This window comes from Pseudorca crassidens, chromosome 12 (assembly GCF_039906515.1).
Source record: "Pseudorca crassidens isolate mPseCra1 chromosome 12, mPseCra1.hap1, whole genome shotgun sequence".
Classification (NCBI taxonomy): Eukaryota; Metazoa; Chordata; class Mammalia; order Artiodactyla; family Delphinidae; genus Pseudorca; species Pseudorca crassidens.
In genome coordinates this window covers 65,835,805-65,858,478 of record NC_090307.1, presented here as the reverse complement: position 1 = coordinate 65,858,478, position 22,674 = coordinate 65,835,805, and the positions used below count along the sequence as shown (strand labels likewise).

General features: G+C 48.1%; 1 protein-coding gene across 11 annotated transcripts in view; it reads right to left on the bottom strand.

The window, feature by feature from the left end:
• MED15 (mediator complex subunit 15) overlaps nt 1-22,674 on the bottom strand; it is a 61,473-nt gene that overhangs the window by 24,521 nt on the left and 14,278 nt on the right. For all 11 annotated transcript variants that reach the window (XM_067699949.1, XM_067699952.1, XM_067699955.1 and 8 more), the window contains one exon: nt 11,857-11,944. In XM_067699949.1, coding sequence (XP_067556050.1) covers nt 11,857-11,944 — 88 coding nt within the window. Of the gene's footprint in view, nt 1-11,856; nt 11,945-22,674 lie in introns of those variants that run through there.

The following is a 22,674-nucleotide window of genomic DNA, read 5'->3' as shown; positions in this document are numbered from 1 at the left end:
GATGTGGAGGGAGCAACAGGAAGGACACACATGCTCCAGGTAAGATGCCACAGGCCACACACTAGATGCTACACTGTTATACCTTTGGTATAAGACTCGGGGAATCTGAACAGGTATATTTGCTTTATACCTGCAAAAAGAAATGCTGCAGATCAACAATTAAATCCCCAGAGGTATCAGGAAGTGGCCTGGAAATGAAACTTCCCACCTTGTTATACAGCTTTCACATTGGAAGTATGTAATCTTTTACCAAATTGAAGACAAAGCCAAATCAAAAGAAAAAAGTACAGGGACTTCCCTGGTGGTAGAGTGGTTAAGAATCCGCCTGCCAATGCAGGGGACACGGGTTCGAGCCCTGGTCTGGGAAGACCCCACATGCCGCGGAGCAACTAAGCCCGTGCGCCACAACAACTGAGCCTAGAGCCCACAAGCCTCAACTACTGAAGACTGCGTGCCTAGAGCCCATGCTCCGCAATGAGAAGCCACCGCAATGAGAAGCCCGCGCGCTGCAACGAAGAGTAGCCCCGGCTCACCACAACTAGAGAAAGCCCGCGTGCAGCAACAAAGACCCAACGCAGCCAAAAATTAAAAAAAAAAAGTACAATTCCTAAAAATGCAAAACCAACCAAACATATGAGCTGATATCAAGTTGGTGTCAGAATCATAGGGAAAAGAGTTCCTTTGATTGATCATTTTAAAAAACAAAAAGCAAACAAAACAAAAAAAACATATGTCCGTAGGGGAAGCGGTACATTCTAAGTACACACAGAGCTGTAAAGAAATCTTAAACTTCATTCCACATTTTGTTATTTGCTACTAATATTAGTGCTAATATTGGTCTGTTTATTCTGAAAGTATTTTAGAGTAATTATGCCAATGACATTAGAAGACAAGATATTCACAAAAGAGAGAAGATACATGTTTAAAATAAAAGTAAAACCCTGTAATTGGAAATATCAATGTGAAATTATGGGGTTTTGAGGTTGTTGTTTCAAAAACATATGACTCCCTAGCTCTGTTCACAAAAAAGCGCAGAAGCTGTGAGCAGCCCCATGCCCACACTGCAAGCCCCAAGTACCATTTCACCCTTGAAAAGGAACAGGGCTCCTTAGAGCAACAGCTGATTCTGGGCCAAGATGCAAGCAAGCTACAAAAGACTAAGGGGTTGTGACAGGGGCCCCAAGGGGTCAGGAATGTGCCTGTGAGCAGCCACTGGGGACACATCAAAATGAACGGCTGCAAGGCCTGAAACTCGCTTGATGCAGAGCCATGCTCACAACACCACTCACAGGAAGAGAAGCAGCCTCACCCCACCCCCAGGCCCCGGCACTTGCCCCTGGGTACGAAGGGCAGCAATTCCACAAGACAGTCAGCACTCCTGACGGTCCCGAACAGGCTGTGTTTCAAGCAACCAAGTAGCACTGGTGGATGAAAGAAAACCTTTCCTGGCAAGACAATTCCATCTAATAAATGTGGAAGAAAAGCCAGAATTCAGGACAAGTACCAGTTTGCAACGCCCAGTTAAACGATGGAATCATCAGCTGACAAGTGGATGGGAAACTTCATAAAAGAGTCAGACTGTCACTCTCCCAACTCCTGATCAACTGTGGCCTTGTGGGAAAATCAAGACACCCAGAAATATATACAATATATACAAATATAAGGCACCACCTCTAATGCCTTCTTGCTAACAAGACCCCTGCATACTGTGCTCTTTTGATCGAACACCTGGTTCACAAGAAATAAGGGGCAGGCAAGAGGGTTCACAAGAAATAAGGGGCAGGCAAGAGGGAGCCAGGCCACAGGGAATACTGTTGGTGGGAACACGCATGCTAAACACTCTGTTACTGAGGACTCAAAGGAAGAAAAGGAGCTGGTCAGAAAGCTCATGTCATCTTAGAGAATACAGATGTCATCAGGAACAGAATGCTGGGAAAAAGGTGAATGTTAAAAGTGTTTCTGGTGAGGGCTCAGGGGAAAGAGGAACGTGTGATTGGAAACAAGAGCACAGAGAACCCCTGTCATACAATGTCCAAAAGTCTAGCTGAATCGTACCCTAGTTGAGAGGAAGGCAGACCTTGTAAGCAATGAACCTGGATATTTGGCTGAGTAGACTTCCAAACAAAGTGTGGAAGGTCTGGCCTGCTTTCTTCTTTTTTTTAAAAAAATTATTTATTTATTTATTTTTGGCTGCGTTGGGTCTTCGTTGCTGCACACAAGCTTTCTCTAGTTGTGGCGAGCAGGGGCTACTCTTTGTTGCAGTGCACGGGCTTCTCATTGCAGTGGCTTCTCTTTTTTGCAGAGCACGGGCCCTAGAGCATGCGGGCTTCAGTAGCTGTGGCATGTGGGCTCAGTAGTTGTGGTGCACAAGCTCAGTAGTTGTGGCGCACGGGCTTAGTTGCTCCGCGGCATGTGGGATTTTCCCGGACCAGGGCTCGAACCTGTGTCCCCTGCACTGGCAGGCGGATTCTTAACCACTGCGCCACCAGAGAAGTCCTGGCCTGCTTTCTTCTTGTTGCTTACAGTGAAATTGGGAGTAAAGAAAGAAACTGAGGGAAGAACCGTTAAGCATAAAGGAAACTGGACTTGGTTTCGGAAATTCCCAGGCTATTCAGATTACAAAGAAACACTAAAATTAGGAGATTCACTGTAGGAATGTGTGCTCTGGAGAGAAGGCTGAGGGTGTGGTTGCACAGACTATGCTAGTGCCAAAGAGATCAGGCGTGTGATGAATCCTCTCAGTCGTCTCACAGATGCCAGGAATAGGGATGAAATTACAGGGATGAAACATCTGTGGGGAAACCTTCTGTCTGATGGCATGAATATGTCACATATTCACGGTTTAGAGCGTCATACCAGCAGAAATACTGCCAGTTTAGACTAAAAGGGAGAGACTGGATGAAATTTTAAAAGGGTGTCAGACTCCCAAAGTCAACAGGCAGGAAACAGGCTGGTAAAACTACTGGCTACAAACATGACCACCGGGGAGAGCCTTGGGCCAAGAGGCCAAAGCCATGAGTCCAGAGACTGTAGCCTCCAAGTCTGTGGGAATTTGTCCAGCAGCTACAGGAAACTAATACACTGCCTCTATAGATTGGCCTATTCTGGGCATTTTATACAAATGCATCATACAATACGTGCTCCCTTGTGACTATTTCACTACACTTATCGTGATGGTTTCAAGGTTCATCTGTGTTGTACCATGTATCAATACTTCAGTCCATTATACGGCCAGATAACAGTCCATTATACAGACACACCACATTTTCTTTATCCACTCATCAGCTGATAAACATTTGGGTGTTCCAACTTTCTGGCTATTATGAGTGATGCTATGAGTATTTCTGTACAAGTTCTGTGCATATATGGTAACTCTGTTTAATTTCTGAGGAATCACCACACTGTTTTCCACAGTGGCTGCTCCACTATACATTCCTTCCAGCAACGTATGAGGTGCCAATATCTCACCAATACTTATTCATCTTTTTTTATTATAGCCATCATGAGTGTGACGTTGTATCTCACTGTGGTTTGGATTCGCCTTTCCCTAAGGACTAGTGATATTGAGCATCCTTTCATGTGCTTCTTGACCATTTGTACTGGGCTGGCCAAAATAGTTCCTTTGGTTTTTTTTTTTTTTTTTTTTTTTTGCGGTATGCGGGCTTCTCACTGTTGTGGCCTCTCTCGTTGTGGAGCACAGGCTCCGGACGCGCAGGCTCAGCGGCCATGGCTCACGGGCCTAGCCGCTCCGCGGCATGTGGGATCTTCCCAGACCGGGGCACAAACCCGTGTCCCCTGCATCGGCAGGTGGACTCTCAACCACTGCGCCACCAGGGAAGCCCTTTGGTTTTTAAGTAAAAATAAAGACACATTTTTTACTTTCACCAAGAACTTTATTGAACAATGTATTCACCACTTTGTCCCACTACCTTCTGCCATTTTTCAGGCAACTTCAAAATTCCATCTTCCCAAAACTTTTTATTTATTTAAAAAAATTTTTTTTGGCTGCATTGGGTCTTCATTGCTGCACACGGGTTTTCTCTAGTTGCGGCAAGCGGGGGTTACTCTTTGTTGAGCGGGCTTCTCATTGCGGTGGCTTCTCTTGTTGCGGAGCACAGGCTCGAGGCACATGGGCCTCAGTAGTTGTGGCAGGCGGGCTCAGTAGTTGCAGCAGGCAGGCTCTAGGGCGCGTAGGCTTCAGTGGTTGTGGCACGCAGACTCAGCAGTTTGCCACGTGGGCTCTAGAGTGCAGGCTCAGTAGTTGTGGCACATTTACTTAGTTGCTCTGTGGCATGTGGGGTCTTCCCAGACCAGAGATCAAACCCATGTCCCCTGCATTGGCAGGAGGATTCTTAACCACTGCACCACCAGGGAAGTCCCTCAAAACTTTTTAACTTTTTGAGCAAAGAACTGTTCTAGGTGTCTTTTACAGTCTTCCAGGGAATTGACATTGTTTCCATTAAGAGAATTTTGTAAAGACTGAAATAAATGTAAATCCAAAGGTGCAAATGTCTGGTGAATACGGCGGATGAATCAGAACTTCCCAGCCAAGGTGTAACAGTTTTTGCCTGGTCATCAAAGAAACATGAGGTCTGGCGTTATCGTGATGGAAGATTATGCGTTTTCTGTTGACTAATTCTGGACGCTTTTCATTGAGTGCTGCTTTCAGTTGGTCTAATCGGGAGCAGTACTTGTTGGAATTAATCGTTTGGTTTTCCAGAAGTAGCTCATAATAGAGAACTCCCTTCCAATCCCACCATATACACAACATCACCTTCTTTGGATGAAGACCAGCCTTTGGTGTGGTTGGTGGTGGTTCATTTCGCTTGCCCCACTGATCTCTTCCATTCTACATTATTGTACAGTATCCACTTTTCATCCCGAAGCAATTTGTTTTAAAAACAAAATGTTTGGGCTTCCCTGGTGGCGCAGTGGTTGAGAGTCCGCCTGCCGATGCAGGGGACACGGGTTCGTGCCCTGGTCTGGGAAGATCCCACGTGCCGCGGAGCGGCTGGGCCCGTGAGCCATGGCCGCTGAGCCTGCGCATCCGGAGCCTGTGCTCCACAATGGGAGAGGCCACAGCAGTGAGAGGCACGCGTACCACCAAAAAAAAAAGAACAAAAACAAAAACAAAAAAACCCACCAAAAAACAAAAAAAACGTTTTCACTACGTTTAAATGGAGAATCACATGTGGAAATATGGTCAAGAAGGTTTTTTTTTGCTTAACTTACGTGGAACCGAAACATCAAAGCGATTAACATAACCAAGCTGATGCAAATGATTTTCAACGCTTGATTTGGATATTTTGAGTATGTCAGCTATCTCCTGCATGGTATAACATTGATTGTTCTCAATTAATGTCTCAGTTTGATCGCTATCAACTTCAACTGGTCTACCCGACCGTGGAGCATCGTCCAGCAGGAAATCCCCAGCACGAAACTTCACAAACCACTTTTGACACGTTTGATCAGTCACAGCACCTTCTCCATACACTGCACAAATCTTTTTTTGCATTTCAGTTGCATTTTTACCTTTCTTGAAGTAATAAAGCATAATAAAACAATTTAAAAAATGTTGTTTTTCTTCCATCTTCAATATTAAAATGGCTACACAAAAATTCTCCAATTTTGTTAATTTTTTTTTAAATGCACACTGATATGACAGCTGTCACAATACAATCTAACAAAATTGTTTTGAAGGAAGTTAAAGACAACTAAGCGCTACTAGAGCCATCTTACGGGAAAAAAACGAATGAACTTTTTTAGCCAACCCAATATATCTTCTCTGGAGAAATGTCTATTCAAGTTCTTTGCCCATTTTTGAATTAGGTTGTTTGGTTTCTTTTGTTGTTGTTTTTGAGTTGCAGTTCTTTATATAATCTGATACCAGTCCCTCATCAGATATCATCAGATATTTGATTTGCAAATATTTTCTCCCATTCCATAGGCTGTCATTTTACTCTCTTGATGGTATCCTTTGATGCACAATAGTGTTTAATTTTGATGAAGTCAAATTAATCTATGTTTTCTTTTGTTGCTTGTGCTTTTGGTGTCACATGTAAGAAACCATTGCCTAATCTGAGGTCACAAAGATTCATGCCCATATTTTCTTCTAAAAATTTTAGTTTTAGAACTTTCCTGGTAGTGCAGTGGTTAAGAATCCGCCTGTAAAAGCAGGGGACACAGCTTCAAGCCCTGGTCCCACAGGAAGATCCCACATGCCGTGGAGCAACTAAGCCCGTGCGCCACAACTACTGAGCCTGTGCTCTAGAGCCCGCGAGCCACAACTACGAGCCTACACACCTAGAGCCCATGCTCTGCAATGAGAAACCTCTGCAATGAGAAGCCCACGCACCTCAACGAAGAGGAGCCCCAGCTCACCGCAACTAGAGAAAGCCTGTGCACAGCAATGAAGATCCAATGCAGCCAAAAATAAATAAAAAATAAAAGTTTAACAGTTTTAGCTCTTAGGTCTTTGATCCATTTTGAGTTAATGCTGGTATATGGTATGAGACTGGGGTCCCATCTCAATATCATACATGTGATAATCCAGCAGATGTCCCAGCACCATTTGTTCTTTTCCAAGATTGTTTTAGCTATGCTGGGTCCCTTGAGTTTCCTTAGAATCATTTTGTCAGTTTCTACAAAGTCTGTTAGAAACTTTTCCTCATACTTGAAAAATGTATCAATTCCCAGAGCAGGTGCTCCAGAGCCAGTGTTCTCAGCAACATGGGACCTTTGGTAAGTATTGTGTTGTGATTCACGTATTTTAAAATTTTACCCTTATACATTATAAAATATTTTAAACATACAAAAATTAAATAATAAAACAAATGACAGTGGGTTCCTTACCCAGTTTAAATTAAAAAAGAAGATCGAAAGAAAGCAAGCTAGCTCCCCATGCTACCGCTGATTTGCCCCACACCTTGTGTTCTTCACAGCTGAACTGGAGAAAGTCACGAGGACTACACGGAGTGTCTGTACTCTCTCAGCTCCTCAGTACATGCTAGTGAAAATGGAGCGACTGAAAACCAAAGAAGTAGAATTTCCAAAGAGGCCTCCGAGCAAGCACGCCGACGCCGGGTAGTGGAGGAGGAGGCCTGGCTGTCACCCCGCAAACAGCAGAGGGCAGGAGCACAGCCCTGGACCTGTCAAAACTGGCCACACCCAGGCCTATCTAGCAGGTCCCAGCAGTTTTTCAGAAAATACTAGTCTTTTCATGCGGCACAAGTGTGCTTTTCTCCTCCAATAGCTGTCCCTGATTAAACAAAGATAGCAGAAGATGTATTCGGTTTCATTCAAAAGGCCAACCCTGGGCTTGCGAGGTCCGTAAAAAGGGCTGAAGGTTGGAGAGTGTCTCCTTCATCAGACGTGCACGGCCTCTTCCCGCTCTCCCCAGGCTGTGCTCTTGCCCTGTTATTCCAGCAGCTGCTTGTGCCCCTCAGCCCTCCTCTAATTAGCCTCCAGGTCACTTCCCAGTTCTGATGTTCTCGGCCTCCTGGTCCCTGGGTTTCACCTTGGCCCCCACGTGGGGACTCAGCGTTTACAGCTGTAAACCAGAGACATGCACTACTTCTGCATAATACTATACAACATGCAAAACAGTTGATGTGTGTTTAACATACAAGCTTAATTTAAAAACAACCAAGTGATAAGTACATGTTCAGCAATGCACCCAGCTGTAATAAGCCTCTCTATGCACTGCAGCTGTGGGTGCCGACGCAGAGGTCCCGGGATCCCTGGCTGTGCTCTCATCCAGCAGATGCCATACCTTCATGAATCTGCAGAGTGCTTAGAGCTGCTATTATTATACCACCCACGACCCCCAGGGAAAGTGGTTTCTGCCTTGAGGCAGAGAGCAGTCCCACCTGCAGGAATTCAGATGTTAAGAATTAAAGTGGGTGTTTGGGTGTCTTTTGCTTTGCTAGATGGGGGGAAGTAGCACAAGTAGCAAAGAGGGTAGGCTCCTACCCCACACCCCCAGGATGTGTGACCTCCTGGGCAAGTTACCTGGCATCTGTGTGCCTGAGCTTCCTCATCTGCATCCTGGGGAGAGCAGCACTGTACCTGCTTCACGGGCCTTACAAGGCGACATCACATCACTTTAGAGGGAGCAATGGGGCCTGGCCGTTAGACCCAGGGCCAGCCCCTGACAGAATGGGAAGAGCTTTAACTCTGGGTGCTAACACCACACTGGAAGCATGCACCAACCAGGCAATCTGGAGCTGGTGGTCTTTTAGACAAGAGTGCTCAAGGTCTTCCTTGCCCGGGCTGTATACCAGGCAGCCTGAGGTGCCCATGGATGACCTGGTTTCCTTTAGGGTGGACACCTCTGGACCCACCTGCTTGCCAGGATTCCAAGAGAAGGTTAGCCCCTTTTCCATGACCTCCTCTGCCTCCCAGACCCTCCTGGAGTCTAAAAACAGAAATCACTCTTCTGTATCCTTTTCTTCGCTCTGGGTCCCACCTTTTACATTCTTTCACAGTCATTCTAATGGGGTCTCAGGCAGGAGGGGCAAGTAACAAGCGTGCCGGCTGCCACCTGACTGGAGAGTCCCTCCGGAGCCCCACCCTGGAGGAAAGGTCTCACCGCATGACAGGGACCAAGGCTCCATGTGGGGCTTGAGCAGGACTAATAAACTGGACATCGGACAGCAGTGTCCAAGCAGAAAGTCTGTCTCTAAAAATGACATAGGAAACTTCCCAGACCTCTCTATAAATACCTCTCTTCCAAACAGTCAGGGCCTCCTCTTGAAGTTAGGGATTTAGAACCAGCCTGACCAAAGGAAATGCAACTGAAATTGCTAAGGTGTGGTGTGGGCTGCAGTAAGGAGAGGTGAGGACAGTGACGGGGGCTGTTGTGCTGCCAGTCGCCCCCTCGGGATGGAAGACTTATTCCCCAGCTGCTGGGAGGGTCTCTGGGGTGGCCAGTCTCCAAGATGGCAGCTAACAACCGCTGGCCTCCTTGGATGCACAGGCCACAGCGCACAGAGAAGGTGGAGGCGACTCCCTCCCCAGACTCCACACTGGCCTTAGGACTTGCTGTGACCCAGAGATGTTCTAGGACTTCAGGGGACTGACAGCTTCCACGTCCCCTGCCTTGGAAGCCAGCCACTGTGCCGTAACGAAGCCCGGGCTATGCTGCTGGAGACACCAGGTGGCTGCCAGCTGAATGTGGCTGCGCCGAGGTCACCAGTGAGACCAGAAGAATGGCCAGCCAGGCAGTTCCAATCATCCCAATCCTGACCCACAGAATCAGGACAGATACCAACTATTGCTCTAGGCCACTACATTTTGCGGTAGTTCCTTATAAAGCAATAGACAACAAATAATACTGGACCAACAAGTTGTGTATTTCGAAAGTGGAAATAATTCAATAAGCCCTCACCAAGGTTCTTATCTCCCAAATATCTTCAAATAATGTATCTAATAATAATGAGTTCTTACAATCTAGCAATAAAAAGACCAACAACTCAATTTTAAAATGGGCAAAGGATTTGAATAAGCATTTCTCCAAAGAAAATATACAAATGACCAATAAACACAGTAAGTCATCTGGGAATGCAAATCAAAACCACAATTAGATACCACTTCACACTCATTATGATGGCTATAATAAAAAAAAAAAAAACAGTAACAAGTATTGATGAGGAATGGAGAAACTGGAACCTCATACACTCCTAGTGGGAATGTAAAATGGTGCAGCTGCTTTGAAAACAGTCTGGCAATTCCTCAAAAGGTTAAATACAGAGTTACCATCTGATTCAGCAGTTCCTTCCCTAGGTATACAGGAAAGAGAAATGGAAACATATGTCCCCAGGAAAGTTTGCAAACAAATGTTCATAGCAGCATTATTATAACAGCCAAAAAGTGGAAACGCTCCAGATGTCCATAAACTGGTGATGGATAAATAAAATATGGTACATCCATACAATGGAATATTATTTGGCAATAAAAAGGAATAAAGTACATGCTACAACATGGTTCATGGGTGAACATTAAAACTATTATGCTAAGTGAAAGAAGCCAGTCACAGAAACATATATTTTATGATGCATTTATATGAAAAGTACAAAACAAGCAAATCTATAGCAACAGAAAGCAGGTAAGTGGTTGCCTAGGACTGAGGGTTGAGGGAAAATGGCGAGTGCTGGCTAACGGATATAGAGATTCTTTAGAAAATGCTCTAGGGAGTACCCTGGGGGCCTAAGTGGTTAGGATTCCGGGCTTTCACTGTCATGGCCCATGTTCAATCCCTGGTCGGGGAACTGAGATCCCATAAACTGCAAGGTGTGGCCAAAGAAAAAAAAAAAGAAAAAGGAAAATGCTCTAAAATGGATTGTGGTGATGGCTGCACAACTCTGTGAAGATCCTAAAAGACCAACCACTGAACTGTACACTTTAAATTGGTGAATTGTACAGTATATGAATTAGAGCTCAATAAAGTTGCTATAAAAAAAGAATATAACACTTACCATTTTCTATGTCCACAGCACGAGCCTGCCCACCTCAGTGCACGGGCTTCTGCTGCTCGTCCTCCACCTACTTGTGCTCACAAACACATGCTGGTGTGCTCTGACCTCCAAGCCCAGGCTGTACACATGGTTTCTGTTTTGGAAGCTGCACTCTCCGGCCAATCATCTCTACCTTTCCATTTCAGAAAATGTTTACCTCATCTAAACACTCAAACCAGGCTAAGTTTCCCCAACGGACCTCTGTACGTCTTGACAGTTGGTTTACCTAAACCTGGATCCAACCATAAATAGCATCTGCTTTTGATTCTTTCTTTTCTCTTCTTTTTTTAAAAAAAATTTATCTATTTATGTATTTCTTTTTGGCTGCATTGGGTTTTCGTTGCTGCGTGCGGGCTTTCTCTAGTTGCAGTGAGTGGGGGCTACTCTTCGTTGCAATGCGTGGGCTTCTCATTGTGGTGGCTTATCTTGTTGCAGAGCACAGCCTCTAGATGCACGGGCTTCAGCAGTTGCAGCACACAGGCTCAGTAGTTGCGGTGTGCAGGCTCAAGAGCGCAGGCTCAGTAGTTGTGTCGCACAGGCTTAGTTGCTCCACGGCATGTGGGATCTTCCCGGACCAGGGTTCAAACCCGTGTCCCCTGCATTTGCAGGCGGATTCTTAACCACTGCGTCACCAGGGAAGTCCCTGTTTCTGATTCTTGACACACAGTAGGTCTTAGAGCTCCAGCACCACGCTCGGGCATCAGGTGCTCAGCAGAGCTGGTGCAGCAGACACAGCCCGCCCTGCACGAGCCAGGTAACCCAGACAAGCTGCTTGCTTCTTTGTGCCTGTTCTGTTTCATTTCTACGAGCAGCTCTACCCCAAGGCAGATAACAAGAGGTGGTCACGTGAAGCCCGTGGTGATGCCCAGTTCACGCGAGAGCTCACACAGGAAACCCGCCCCAACCACTCCACCTGTGAAGTTCCCAAGCATCGTCCTCACCAAAACCTCGCCCTCCACGAGCATCACCTGCATCATTTAACAAAAGGGGACAGGAACCCTTCTGGGCCCACCTGTCAGGGCCCTGACCCACAGGAGGGCTGAGCCTGAGGACAGAGAGGTTCTTACTCAGAGCACCGTCCACAGGAACCACCGGGGCCCGAGGGAGCGCCCTACAGGATTCACGGGAGCTGACCACGAATGGGGGTGCCAACAGCAAGGTCTGGGGTCAGAGGCTGCGCCTGCATCCTGGATGCCCACCCAATCCCCTCCCGCACCTATACCACAAACACAGGATCTTCCCACAGAATGCCACCCAACAGTGAGCAGCCACCCCGTCCCCATGGCCTGGCACCCTGCCCTCCAGCAGCGTCCCCACTGGGAGCCACCCCCCAGGGCCTTACCCGAGTCTTGGCCTTCAGAAACACGTGGCTCTCCATGTCCTTGCTGGATTTACTGTGGGCCACACCAGCCTTCCTCATGGCATCCTCTCTGGAACACAAAGGAGGAGAGATGTTGACACAGGCTCCCTGGCCAGCAGGCCCACGGATGTGGCCTGGCCCACCAGCCTGGTTGAGGCCCAGGAGAGGCACGAAGGTGGGGGCTCTCAGCACAGCGATGAAAGGCAGCTGAGCAAAGGAGAAGGCGGGCAGCGCCACGAGAAGGAAGGAACAGGAAAGGCGGTCACCATGAAACAAAGCAGCCACCCCGCTTGAGCGGGCAGAGGGGCCAGGCCCAGAGGCTCCTCACAACCAGCACATTAAACAACAGGGCGTCCAGCTGGCCTCCATTTCCTGCCCTCTACGTGACCTGAGCCCCCACCCAACTCTGGCGTCAAGAGCAGTGGGACCCTTGCTCTGGAAGCCTCCTCTGCTGGAAAAAAGGGGCCATGCCAGTCACCTCTCAGTTCCTCCCAAGGCAAAGGTCCCTGTGTCGGACATGCAGCTCCTCCCAGTGGGACCAAGGAGATGAGCCCGACCTCAACAACTTCCAGCTGGGGGCAGGAGACCACACAAATGCCAACACATGCATGGCAAGAGACGGAATGTGACCCCAGGTTTTCATCACATGATGCTCTGCTGCACATGGCTAAGCCCGAGCTCCTCTGGATGGTAGCACACATTCCCCCACCCCCACCCCGCCCCCAGACGAAGGTAAGGATAGGTGCGCATTTGTTAGAAAGGAAGGAGCACATCAGGCTCAGGTCCACAAGCCTGGCCCCTCTGCTCACAGCCCGCCTTCTTCTCCACAGGATGGGTCTCCCGACCTGTCTTCCCAGCGCTGGGCTCACTGATAAAGACCCCCCTCTCCCAAGGGAATCCAACAAGCCTAGTCCAGCCGGTGCTGGAAGGCTTTCTGATGGCTCCAAACACACACACACACCCTGGGTACTGAAAGAGCGTGCACATGGGCTGCAGGATCACATTCGTGATCCCGAGAGAAACCCTAGACAAGAGGCTAAATGCTGAGATGGATAAATCTGTACTAACGTATAAAGAAAGATAAAATGCTGCTGACTACCACACTGCCAGATTCCACACGTGAGGCCAGAGTCCCCACCTCCCGCCTGCTTCCCTGAGCCTGCACCAGGGCCAGGAGGCAGCAACGGGTTCCCGCTGGAGAAGCATCCAGAGTAGAGCAGATGCTCGCACGAGGGGATGTGTGACCAGGATCAAAGAGAGGCAAAAGGAAGGATGCAGGAGGACAAGGCGAGACTCTGACAGGCCAGGGGGACCTGGCGCTCAGGGGCTGAGGCCAGCGGAGCAGGCATCCCACGTGCGAACGTGGGTTCTGAGCCCTCGAGCAGCTCCGACAAGTGACTGAGCAGACCTGTCTTCAAGGGGGGGTCTCCCCAGCACCCCCATCCCTCCTCCAACAGCCATATGAGGCTAACCCTACCACAGAGGCTTGCCCGAAGCTGAGGGCCACAGAGCCACGGACCACTGGGGCAACCCCAAGGACAGCGGTAGACACATGAGGGGGCCGTGACGGCTGGCAGCTGGCTGAGAAGAGGCCCCAGGAGCCAGGTGAAGCGCAGAGTGGCCAAGAGGGGCGCAGACAGCCCTGCGTCACGAGCAGACGACCTGGGGGCTTGGCCAGGCACCTGGCTGGTGACAAATGGTCCTCCGAGCTGCTGGCAACAACTCTGAAGGGGGCAGGCTTGCAGGCCCCCCGCGGACACTGCATCTTGCCTGCAGCAGAGACCCTGGCACGTCCGCAGAGACAAGACAGACCTGTGCTTCGTGGTGGAGGGACCTTTCCAGGCCCAAAGACACCGGATCTCCTGGAGCAGGAGCCCTGGCCTGTCGTGGTCAGGGCAACGCCACAGACGATGGGGACGCACGGGCACCGGCTGTTAGTGACTCAAGAGCCTGAAGGGCATCAACTACACAGGAGGCCAGAAACAGGTGTCTGTGGACAAGAATGGAACACAAGCAGCAGGCAGCGGGGCCTGGGTAACCACCCAGTTCTGCCTGGTGGTCTCAGCGTGCTCGTGCTCATTGTGCTCAGGGAAGGGGTCTCATGGCAGGGGCGGGGGGAAGGCTCTGCCAGGAGCACCAGCCACGTCCCCACTGCGCCCGCAGCGCCGCCCGAACAGGAGAACTGACAGGCACCCTGAACACTGTTCTCAGTTCTGCAAACCATACTGTTAAAAATGTTCTTGCTCTTGGGACTTCCCTGGCAGTCCAGTGGTTAAGACTCTGTACTTCCACTGCAGGGGGCACGGGTTTGATCCCCCGTCAGGGAACTAAGATCCCACATACCGTGCGGCACAGCCAAAAATTAAAAACAAAACAAAAACAAAAAACAAAAAACGTTCTTGCTCCTGTTTTCAGTCTGCAGATCATACTCCATAAAATAGAAGATGAGACAAAAAAGGAAGCAGGCAGTTCTGCTGTTCTAATCCTCCGCTTTCCCCCAAGGAAAGGGCCTGTCCTGTCATTTTCGGCCACCTCAGCATTTTGTCAGAGGCGCCATCCATCCGGGCTCTGACCACGACGTACTGCATCTCACGCGCCTGCACAGGTGCCGGCTCCCTCCTTCGCACTCAGGACCCATGGGCTCCTGGGCCTCCGCCCCCAGATAACAGGCTTCTGCTGGCAACTGTCAATAAATGACTGTCAATAAACACAGTCAAACTAGCACAACTGGGGCAGAGGGAGAGCCTCAGAAGCCTGGAGGGAGGAACGTGAGCACGTGGTCTGCCCCACAGGCGAGACCCCGGCCACAGGTCCAGTACCTTGGCGGCTGTCAGGGAGGCATCAGTACCATGAGAGACAGAAGGGCTGTCTGCAGGCCACGGCCTGGGCGGACCAGCCCTGACAAGATGATTGGGGGCTGAGAGCACGCAGCCCTCACTGAGACCCAGGCTCCACAAGGCACCTGGGGGTGGGAGAGGGTTGGGGGGGCTGCCCCTGCTCCACAGCCACCCGTCTGCCAGGCAGAGCTCCACTGGTCTCTGGTCCAGACCTGACCCACCACCCGGGCCCCGTGAGTCCCCCACCTGGAGCCCAGACCCCACCTGTGGTGACACACCAAGAAAACACCCAGGGCTTCCCTGGTGGCACAGTGGTTGAGAGTCCACCTGCCGATGCAGGGGACACGGGTTCGTGCCCCGGTCCGGGAAGATCCCACATGCCGCAGAGCGGCTGGGCCCATGAGCCATGGCTGCTGAGCCTGCGCGTCCGGAGCCTGTGCTCCGCAACGGGAGACACCACAGCAGTGAGAGGCCCGCATACCGCAAAAAAAAAGAAAAAGAAAACATCCAACAGCCTGAGCTCTGTGCCCCACAATGGTTCAGACGGGATGCCCGGGAGCCTCCTCTTCGCTTCCGGATTCTGAACGCCATTCCCTGCAGTTCAATCCTCACCGCATGTCACACTGCACCCGTGGCCATCCCTGTGGTGGCCTCTGTCTCCAGGCCCCACCCCATCCCCACCCCCTCGTCAGCTCCCCAAGCCTCTGCCCAAGTCCATGTCCCGCCTGCCTCAAGGGCCTTCCTCCTCAGCAGCAAGGCAGGCAGCCCGTCCAGCGAAGAGGCCCCTCCCCTCCCTCACCCACTCTGCTCGTTCTCCCAGGGCGGCTCTCTCCCTAGCCCTGCCCGCTGGGCCCTCCGACCTCGTACTTACGCAGCACCCCTATTCTCTGCCTCACGGAAACCCTGTGGTCACTCTGACCACACCCACGGCACCTCCTGTGGAAATCGCTGGCTTCCTGTCTGTCCCACGAACACCTGGAGAACAGACCATGGCATCCACCTCTGCGTGCTGCAGGCGGTCATCTGTGTCAATTTTTTATAACATGAGGGATGGCGACACCATGTACTTTGACGGACACGACATGCAGAACCCAGAACTGCTGTGACAGGCTCAGGGGACACCAAGCCTGGCACAGGCACGTCCCAGTGGTAGAGGCCAGGGGGCTTGGGGAAAGGCCTGTGCTGGGCAGATGGACCTGGCAGGAAGCAGAGAAGGGAGGGCCTGGGCTCCGATCACTTGTACAGAACACACAGACCGGGGATCAAGTTCCACCCTGACCACTGGCCAGCTCTGGGTCCTGGAGGCACTCCACCCCCAGGCACATCCTCTCCATAAAGGATGCTCAGAAGGGACTGAGGCTAGGATGAAGGGCGCTAGGACAGGTCCAGCCTCAGCACACCTGCTCCTCCTCACCTCCGCCCTGTCTCCAAAGTGGGAAACTCAATTTGTCGACTGGAGTCCAGTCCTCATCCCCGACACTGGAATCTGCAGAGGAAAGGCAAACACCCAGCCCACTGTGTGTCCCTGGGCAGGTGCGCCTGGACGTAAGCTCGACGTGCACTCAGGCTTCCGTCTGCCCTCACTGCCCACCACACCCCCCCTGCCAGTGATCCCCGAGGGAGGCGCCACCTTGAGGTGCCTGTGTGTCCTCTCCTACAGAGGGAGGACAGTGACAATGCCACCTCATGGGGTTGTCCTGAGGATTACAGCAGTAACATCATCAGGCACACTGGCACGGGAAGCACCAGGGTGTTAAGGAAATCAGTCAGAGAACAGTCTCGCCTGACTCTCCCACCTATGTTCCCTTCTCTCCTTACCCCACCCTCCTCAATGCTGCCTCCCCGGTCCAACAGAAGCTGAGTTCCTGGGAGCCCAAGTTCCTTAGCTCTGTGCCAGTGTCTAAACTCCTGGCCTCAGGCAGACGGGATGCCCTCCACCCACCCAAAGACTTTCATTCTGCCCAGAGGCATCTTCCCCTGATTTGAAAACCATGACACCCGTCAACCAACTGACCTCTCATGGATGTAAGTTTTTGCCAGCCCTGCCCCACCCTCGAGGAGAAGCTTCCTGGTGAAGTACCGCCTGTGTGTGCAGTCTGTTCACCAAACTGGGACAGGAGCCTGCAGCTGGTGTGTGCAACCCTTCAACCAGTGTAAGATCCCAAACCACAAAAGTACTGGAAGACAACAGGAGGACAGTTACATACCCAGCATCAGGAGGAGGAAGGCTTTCCTAAGCACATCGCCCAAAGTAAACGCCAAAAAGGGGAAAAGATTTTACCAGATGGAAAACAGATTCCTCACACATTTTTATCAGCCACCAACCAGAGAGATAAGAAAAAGGTATCTGAACCTCAGCACCTCAAGCCCTGCCCTGACATCTGAGGAGGGGTGCTGAGGGCAGCCCCCACCCCACTCTCAGCCAGGGCCTGTGTGTCTGAGCTCCCCACACTTGTGGCACAGCCCTAGGTGATGTTTGTTTGGTAAAGCACAGCTCAGGTCAGCACAAGAGAGAAAACTGTCCCACCCTCCCTAAATGCCAGTTGGGCCCATGCATTCCACAGATGTGGCCAGCCCAAAGCTTCTGTACCTGCCCAGCACCAAGGAATCCTGGGAGCCTGCCTCCAGACGAGATAGGAGGGGAAGACAGACCAGAGGAAAACAAATCACCACAATGGCCCTGAGAGGGAAACACAACTCTGACAAATTCTCACTACATCTATGGGTTTCATATTTTCAAGTGAGAAAGGACCTATATTTCCTTTGGTTGGTCCCCCAAAATATTATACTCTCTGAGGCACCAAATTTTTTAAAAATCAGGAATTTATTTGGAGAGGAGGATGATAAAGGATCAGTCAGAATAAAAGAATACAGGTTCCAGGACTTCCCTGGTGGCGCAGTGGTTAAGAATCCGCCAGGAAGATCCAGGAAGATCCCACATGCCGCAGAGCAATGAAGCCCATGTGCCATAACTACTGAGGATGTGCTCTAGAGCCCGCGAGCCACAACTACTAAGCCCGCGTGCCACAACTACTGAAGCCCACGTGCCTAGAGCCCGTACTCCGCAACAAGAGAAGCCACCGCAATGAGAAGCCCACGCACTACAACGAAGAGTAGTCCCCACTCGCCACAACTAGAGGAAGCCCGCATGTAGCAACGAAGACTTAACACAGCCAAAAATAAATTAATTAATAAAAAAAAAAGTACAGGTTCCAATGTAAGGTCTGGCTCTCCAAAAAGAGGAAACCCATCTGCAGAAGACACATGATGGGTGAGGTGCTAGCTTAAGTCATAATCCAAATACGCTCCCTGCAATAATTTCATTTTAAAAATAAAATTAAATGAGATATGAACCTCCAGGTTGGAAAGGGGGACTGAATCTGAGTGTCTAATTTCCAGTTGCCTTCACAGTGCCCCGATATGAGAGTGAGCAGCCAACCAAGGGCTCCCAGACACCTAACATGGCAGATAAAGACCCTGCAAGAAACTCAGCAGGAAGAAAACAGAAACTATCTCAATATCCAAGTAGATAAGACATAGCATCCATTTAACAAGAACAAGATGCTATAAAACCAGAAAAGTCAGATTACAACAACAACAAAAAAGTTCTTACAAATAAAAACCTATTAGATGTTAGCAGCAAAGGGTCAGAGATAAAATTGAAGAAATCTCCCACAGAGCAGAGCTAGAAGACAAAGAGATGGAAAACAGGAGATAAAAGATAAAATAAAAAGAAGGTAGGAGATTGGTTCAAGATGGTGGAGTAGAAGGACTTGCGCTCACTCCCTCTTGCAAGAGCACCAGAATCACAACTAACTGCTGAACGATCATCGACAGGAAGACACTGCAACTCACCAAAAAAGATACCACACATCCAAAGACAAAGGAGAAGCCACAATGAGATGGTAGTAGGGGCGCAATCACAATAAAATCAAATCCCATGACTGTTGGGTGGGTAACCCACAAACTGGAGAACACTTATATCACAAAAGCCCACCCACTGGAGTGAAGGTTCTGAGCCCCACATCAGGCTTCCCAACCTGGGGGTCCGGCAACGGGAGGAGGAATTCCTAGAGAATCAGACTTTGAAGGCTAGCAGGATTTGATTGCAGGACTTCAACAGGACTGGGGGAAACAGAGACTCCACTCTTGGAGGGCACACACAAAGTAGTGTGCGCATCAGGACCCAGGGGAAGGAGCAGTGACGCCATAGGAGACTGAACCAGACCTACCTGCTAGTGTTGGAGGGTCTCCTGCAGAGGCGGGGGATGGCTGTGGCTCACTGTGAGGACAAGGACACTGGCAGCAGAAGTTCTGGGAAGTGCTCCTTGGCGTGAGCCCTCCCAGAGCCCACCACTGGTCCCACCAGAGAGCTGGGTAGGCTCCAGTGTTGGGTTGCCTCAGGCCAAACAACCAACAGGGAGGGAAACCAGCCCCACCCATCAGCAGACAAGCGGATTAAAGTTTTACTGAGCTCTGCCCACCAGAGCAACACCCAACTCTACTCACCACCAGTCCCTCCCATCAAGAAACTTGCACAAGCCTCTTAGATAGCCTCATCCACCAGAAGGCAGACAGCAGAGGCAAGAAGAACTACAATCCTGCAGCCTGTGCAACAAAAACCACATTCACAGAAAGATAGACAAGATGAAAAGGCAGAGCACTATGTACCAGATGAAGGAACAAGATAAAACCCCAGAAAAACAACTAAATGGAGATAGGCAACCTTCCAGAAAAAGAATTCAGAGTAATGATAGTGAAGATGATCCAGGACCTCAGAAAAAGAATGGAGGCAAAGATCAAGAAGATACAAGAAATGTTTAACAGAGACCTAGAAGAATTAAAGAACACCTAGAAGAATTAAAGAACAAACAAACAGAGATGAACAATACAATAACTGAAATGAAAAATACACTAGAAGGAATCAATAGCAGAATAACTGACGCAGAAGAACAGACAAGTGACCTGGAAGACAGAATGGTGGAATTCACTGCCACAGAACAGAATAAAGAAAAAAGAATGAAAAGAAATGAAGACAGCTTAAGAGACCTCTGGGAAAACATTAAACACAACAACATTCACAATATAGGGGGTCCCAGAAGGAGAAAAGAAAGAGAAAGGACCCGAGAAAATATTTGAAGAGATTATAGTCGAAAGCTTCCCTAACATGGGAAAGGAAATAGCCACCCAAGTCCAGGAAGTACACAGAGTCCTAGGCAGGATAAATCCAAGGAAAAACATGCCGAGAAACACAGTAATCAAACTGACAAAAATTAAAGACAAAGAAAAATTATTGAAAGCAACAAGGGAAAAACAAAAAATAACATACAAGGGAACTCCCATAAGGTTAACAGCTAATTTCTCAGCAGAAACTCTACAAGCCAGAAGGGAGTGGCATGATATATTTAAAGTGATGAAAGGGAAGAAACTACAACCAAGATTACTCTACCTGGCAAGGATCTCATTCAGATTCGATGGAGAAATCAAAAGCTTTACAGACAAGCAAAAGCTAAGAGAATTCAGTACCACCAAACCAGCTCTACAACAAATGCTAAAGAAACTTCTCTAAGTTGGAAACACAAGAGAAGAAAAGGACCTACAAAAACAAACCCATAACAATTAAGAAAATGGTAATAGGAACATATATCAATAATTACTTTAAATGTGAATGGATTAAATGCTCCAATCAAAAGATACAGGTTCACTGAATGGACACAAAAACAAGACCCATATATATGCTGTCTACAAGAGAACCACGTCAGACCTAGGGACAGATACAGACTGAAAGTGAGGGGATGGAAAAAGATATTCCATGCAAATGGAAATCAAAAGAAAGCTGGAGTAGCAATACTCATATCAGATAAAACAGACTTTAAAATAAAGAATGTTATAAGAGACAAGGAAGGACACTACATAATGATCAAGGGATCAATCCAAGAAGAAGATATAACAATTATAAATATATATGCACCCAACACAGGAGCACCTCAATACATAAGGCAACTGCTAACAGCTATAAAAGAGGAAATCGACAGTAACACAATAATAGTGGGGGCCTCTTAACACCTCACTTACACCAATGGACAGATCATCCATACAGAAAATTAATAAGGAAACACAAGCTTTAAATGACACAATAGGCCAGATATATTTAATTGATATTTATAGGACATACCATCCAAAAACAGCAGATTATACTTTCTTCTCAAGTGCACATGGAACATTCTCCAGGATAGGTCACATCTTGGGCCACAAATCAAGCCTCGGTAAATTTAAGAAAATTGAAATATCAAGCATCTTTTCCAACCACAACATTATGAGATTAGAAATCAATTACAGGGAAGAAAATGTAAAAAATACAAACATATGGAGGTTAAAAAATACGTTACTAAATAACCAAGAGATCACTGAAGAAATCAAAGAGGAAATAAATAAATACCTAGAGACAAATTACAATGAAAACACAATGATCTGAAACCTATGGGATGCAGCAAAAGCAGTTCTAAAAGGGAAGTTTATAGCAATACAAGCCTACCTCAAGAAACAAGAAAAATCTCAAACAAACAATCTAACCTTAACCTAAAGGAACTAGAGAAAGAAGAACAAACAAAACCCAAAGTTAGTAGAAGGAAAGAAATCATAAAGATCAAAGCAGAAATAAATGAAATAGAAACAAAGAAAACAATAGCAAAGATCAATAAAACTAAAAGCTGGTTCTTTGAGAAGATAAACAAAATTGATAAACCATTAGCTAGACTCATCAAGAGAAAGAGGGAGAGGACTCAAATCAATAAAATTAGAAATGAAAAAGGAGGAGTTACAACAGACACTGCAGAAATACAAAGCATCCTAAGAGACTACAAGCAACTCTATGCCAATAAAATGGGCAACCTGGAAGAAATGGACAAATTCTTAGAAAGGTATAACCTTCCAAGACTGAACCAGGAAGAAACAGAAAATATGAGCAGACCAATCACAAGTAATGAAATTGAAACTGTGAAAACTTCCAACAAACAGAAGTCCAGGACCATATGGCTTCACAGGTGAATTCTATCAAACATTTAGAGAAGAGCTAACACCCATCCTTCTCAAACTCTTCCAAAAAATTGCAGAGGAAGGAACACTCCCAAACTCATTCTATGAGGTCACCATCACCTTAATACCCAAACCAGATAAAGATCCTACAAATAAAGAAAATTACCAACCAATATCACTGATGACTATAAATGCAAAAATCCTCAACAAAATACTAGCAAACAGAGTCCAACAACACATTAAAAAGATCACACACCATGATCAAGTGGGATTCATCCCAGGGATGCAAGGATTCTTCAATATATGCAAATCAATCAATGTGATACACCATATTAACAAACTGAAGAATAAAAACCATATGATCATCTCAATAGATGCAGAAGAAGCTCTTGACAAAATTCAACCCCCGATTTATGATAAAAACTCTCCAGAATGGGCTTCCCTGGTGGCGCAGTGGTTGAGACTCCACCTGCCGATGCAGCAGACATGGGTTCGTGCCCCGGTCTGGGAAGATCCCACATGCTGTGGAGCGGCTAGGCCCGTGAGCCATGGCTGCTGAGCCTGCATGTCCAGAGCCTGTGCTCTGCAACGGGAGAGGCCACAACAGTGAGAGGCTCACGTAACGCAAAAAAAAAAAAAAAAAAAAAAAACTCTCCAGAAAGTGGGCATAAAGGGAACCTACCTCAACATAATAAAGGCCATATATGACAAACCCGCAGCAAACGTCATTCTCAATGGTGAAAAACTGAAAGCATTTCCTCTAAGATCAGGAATAAGACAAGGACATCCACTCTCACCACTATTATTCAACATAGTTTTGGAAGTCCTAGCCACAGCAATCAGAGAAGAAAAAGAAATAAAAGGAATACAAATTGGAAAAGAAGTAAAACTGTCACTCTTTGCAGATGACATGATACTATATAGAATC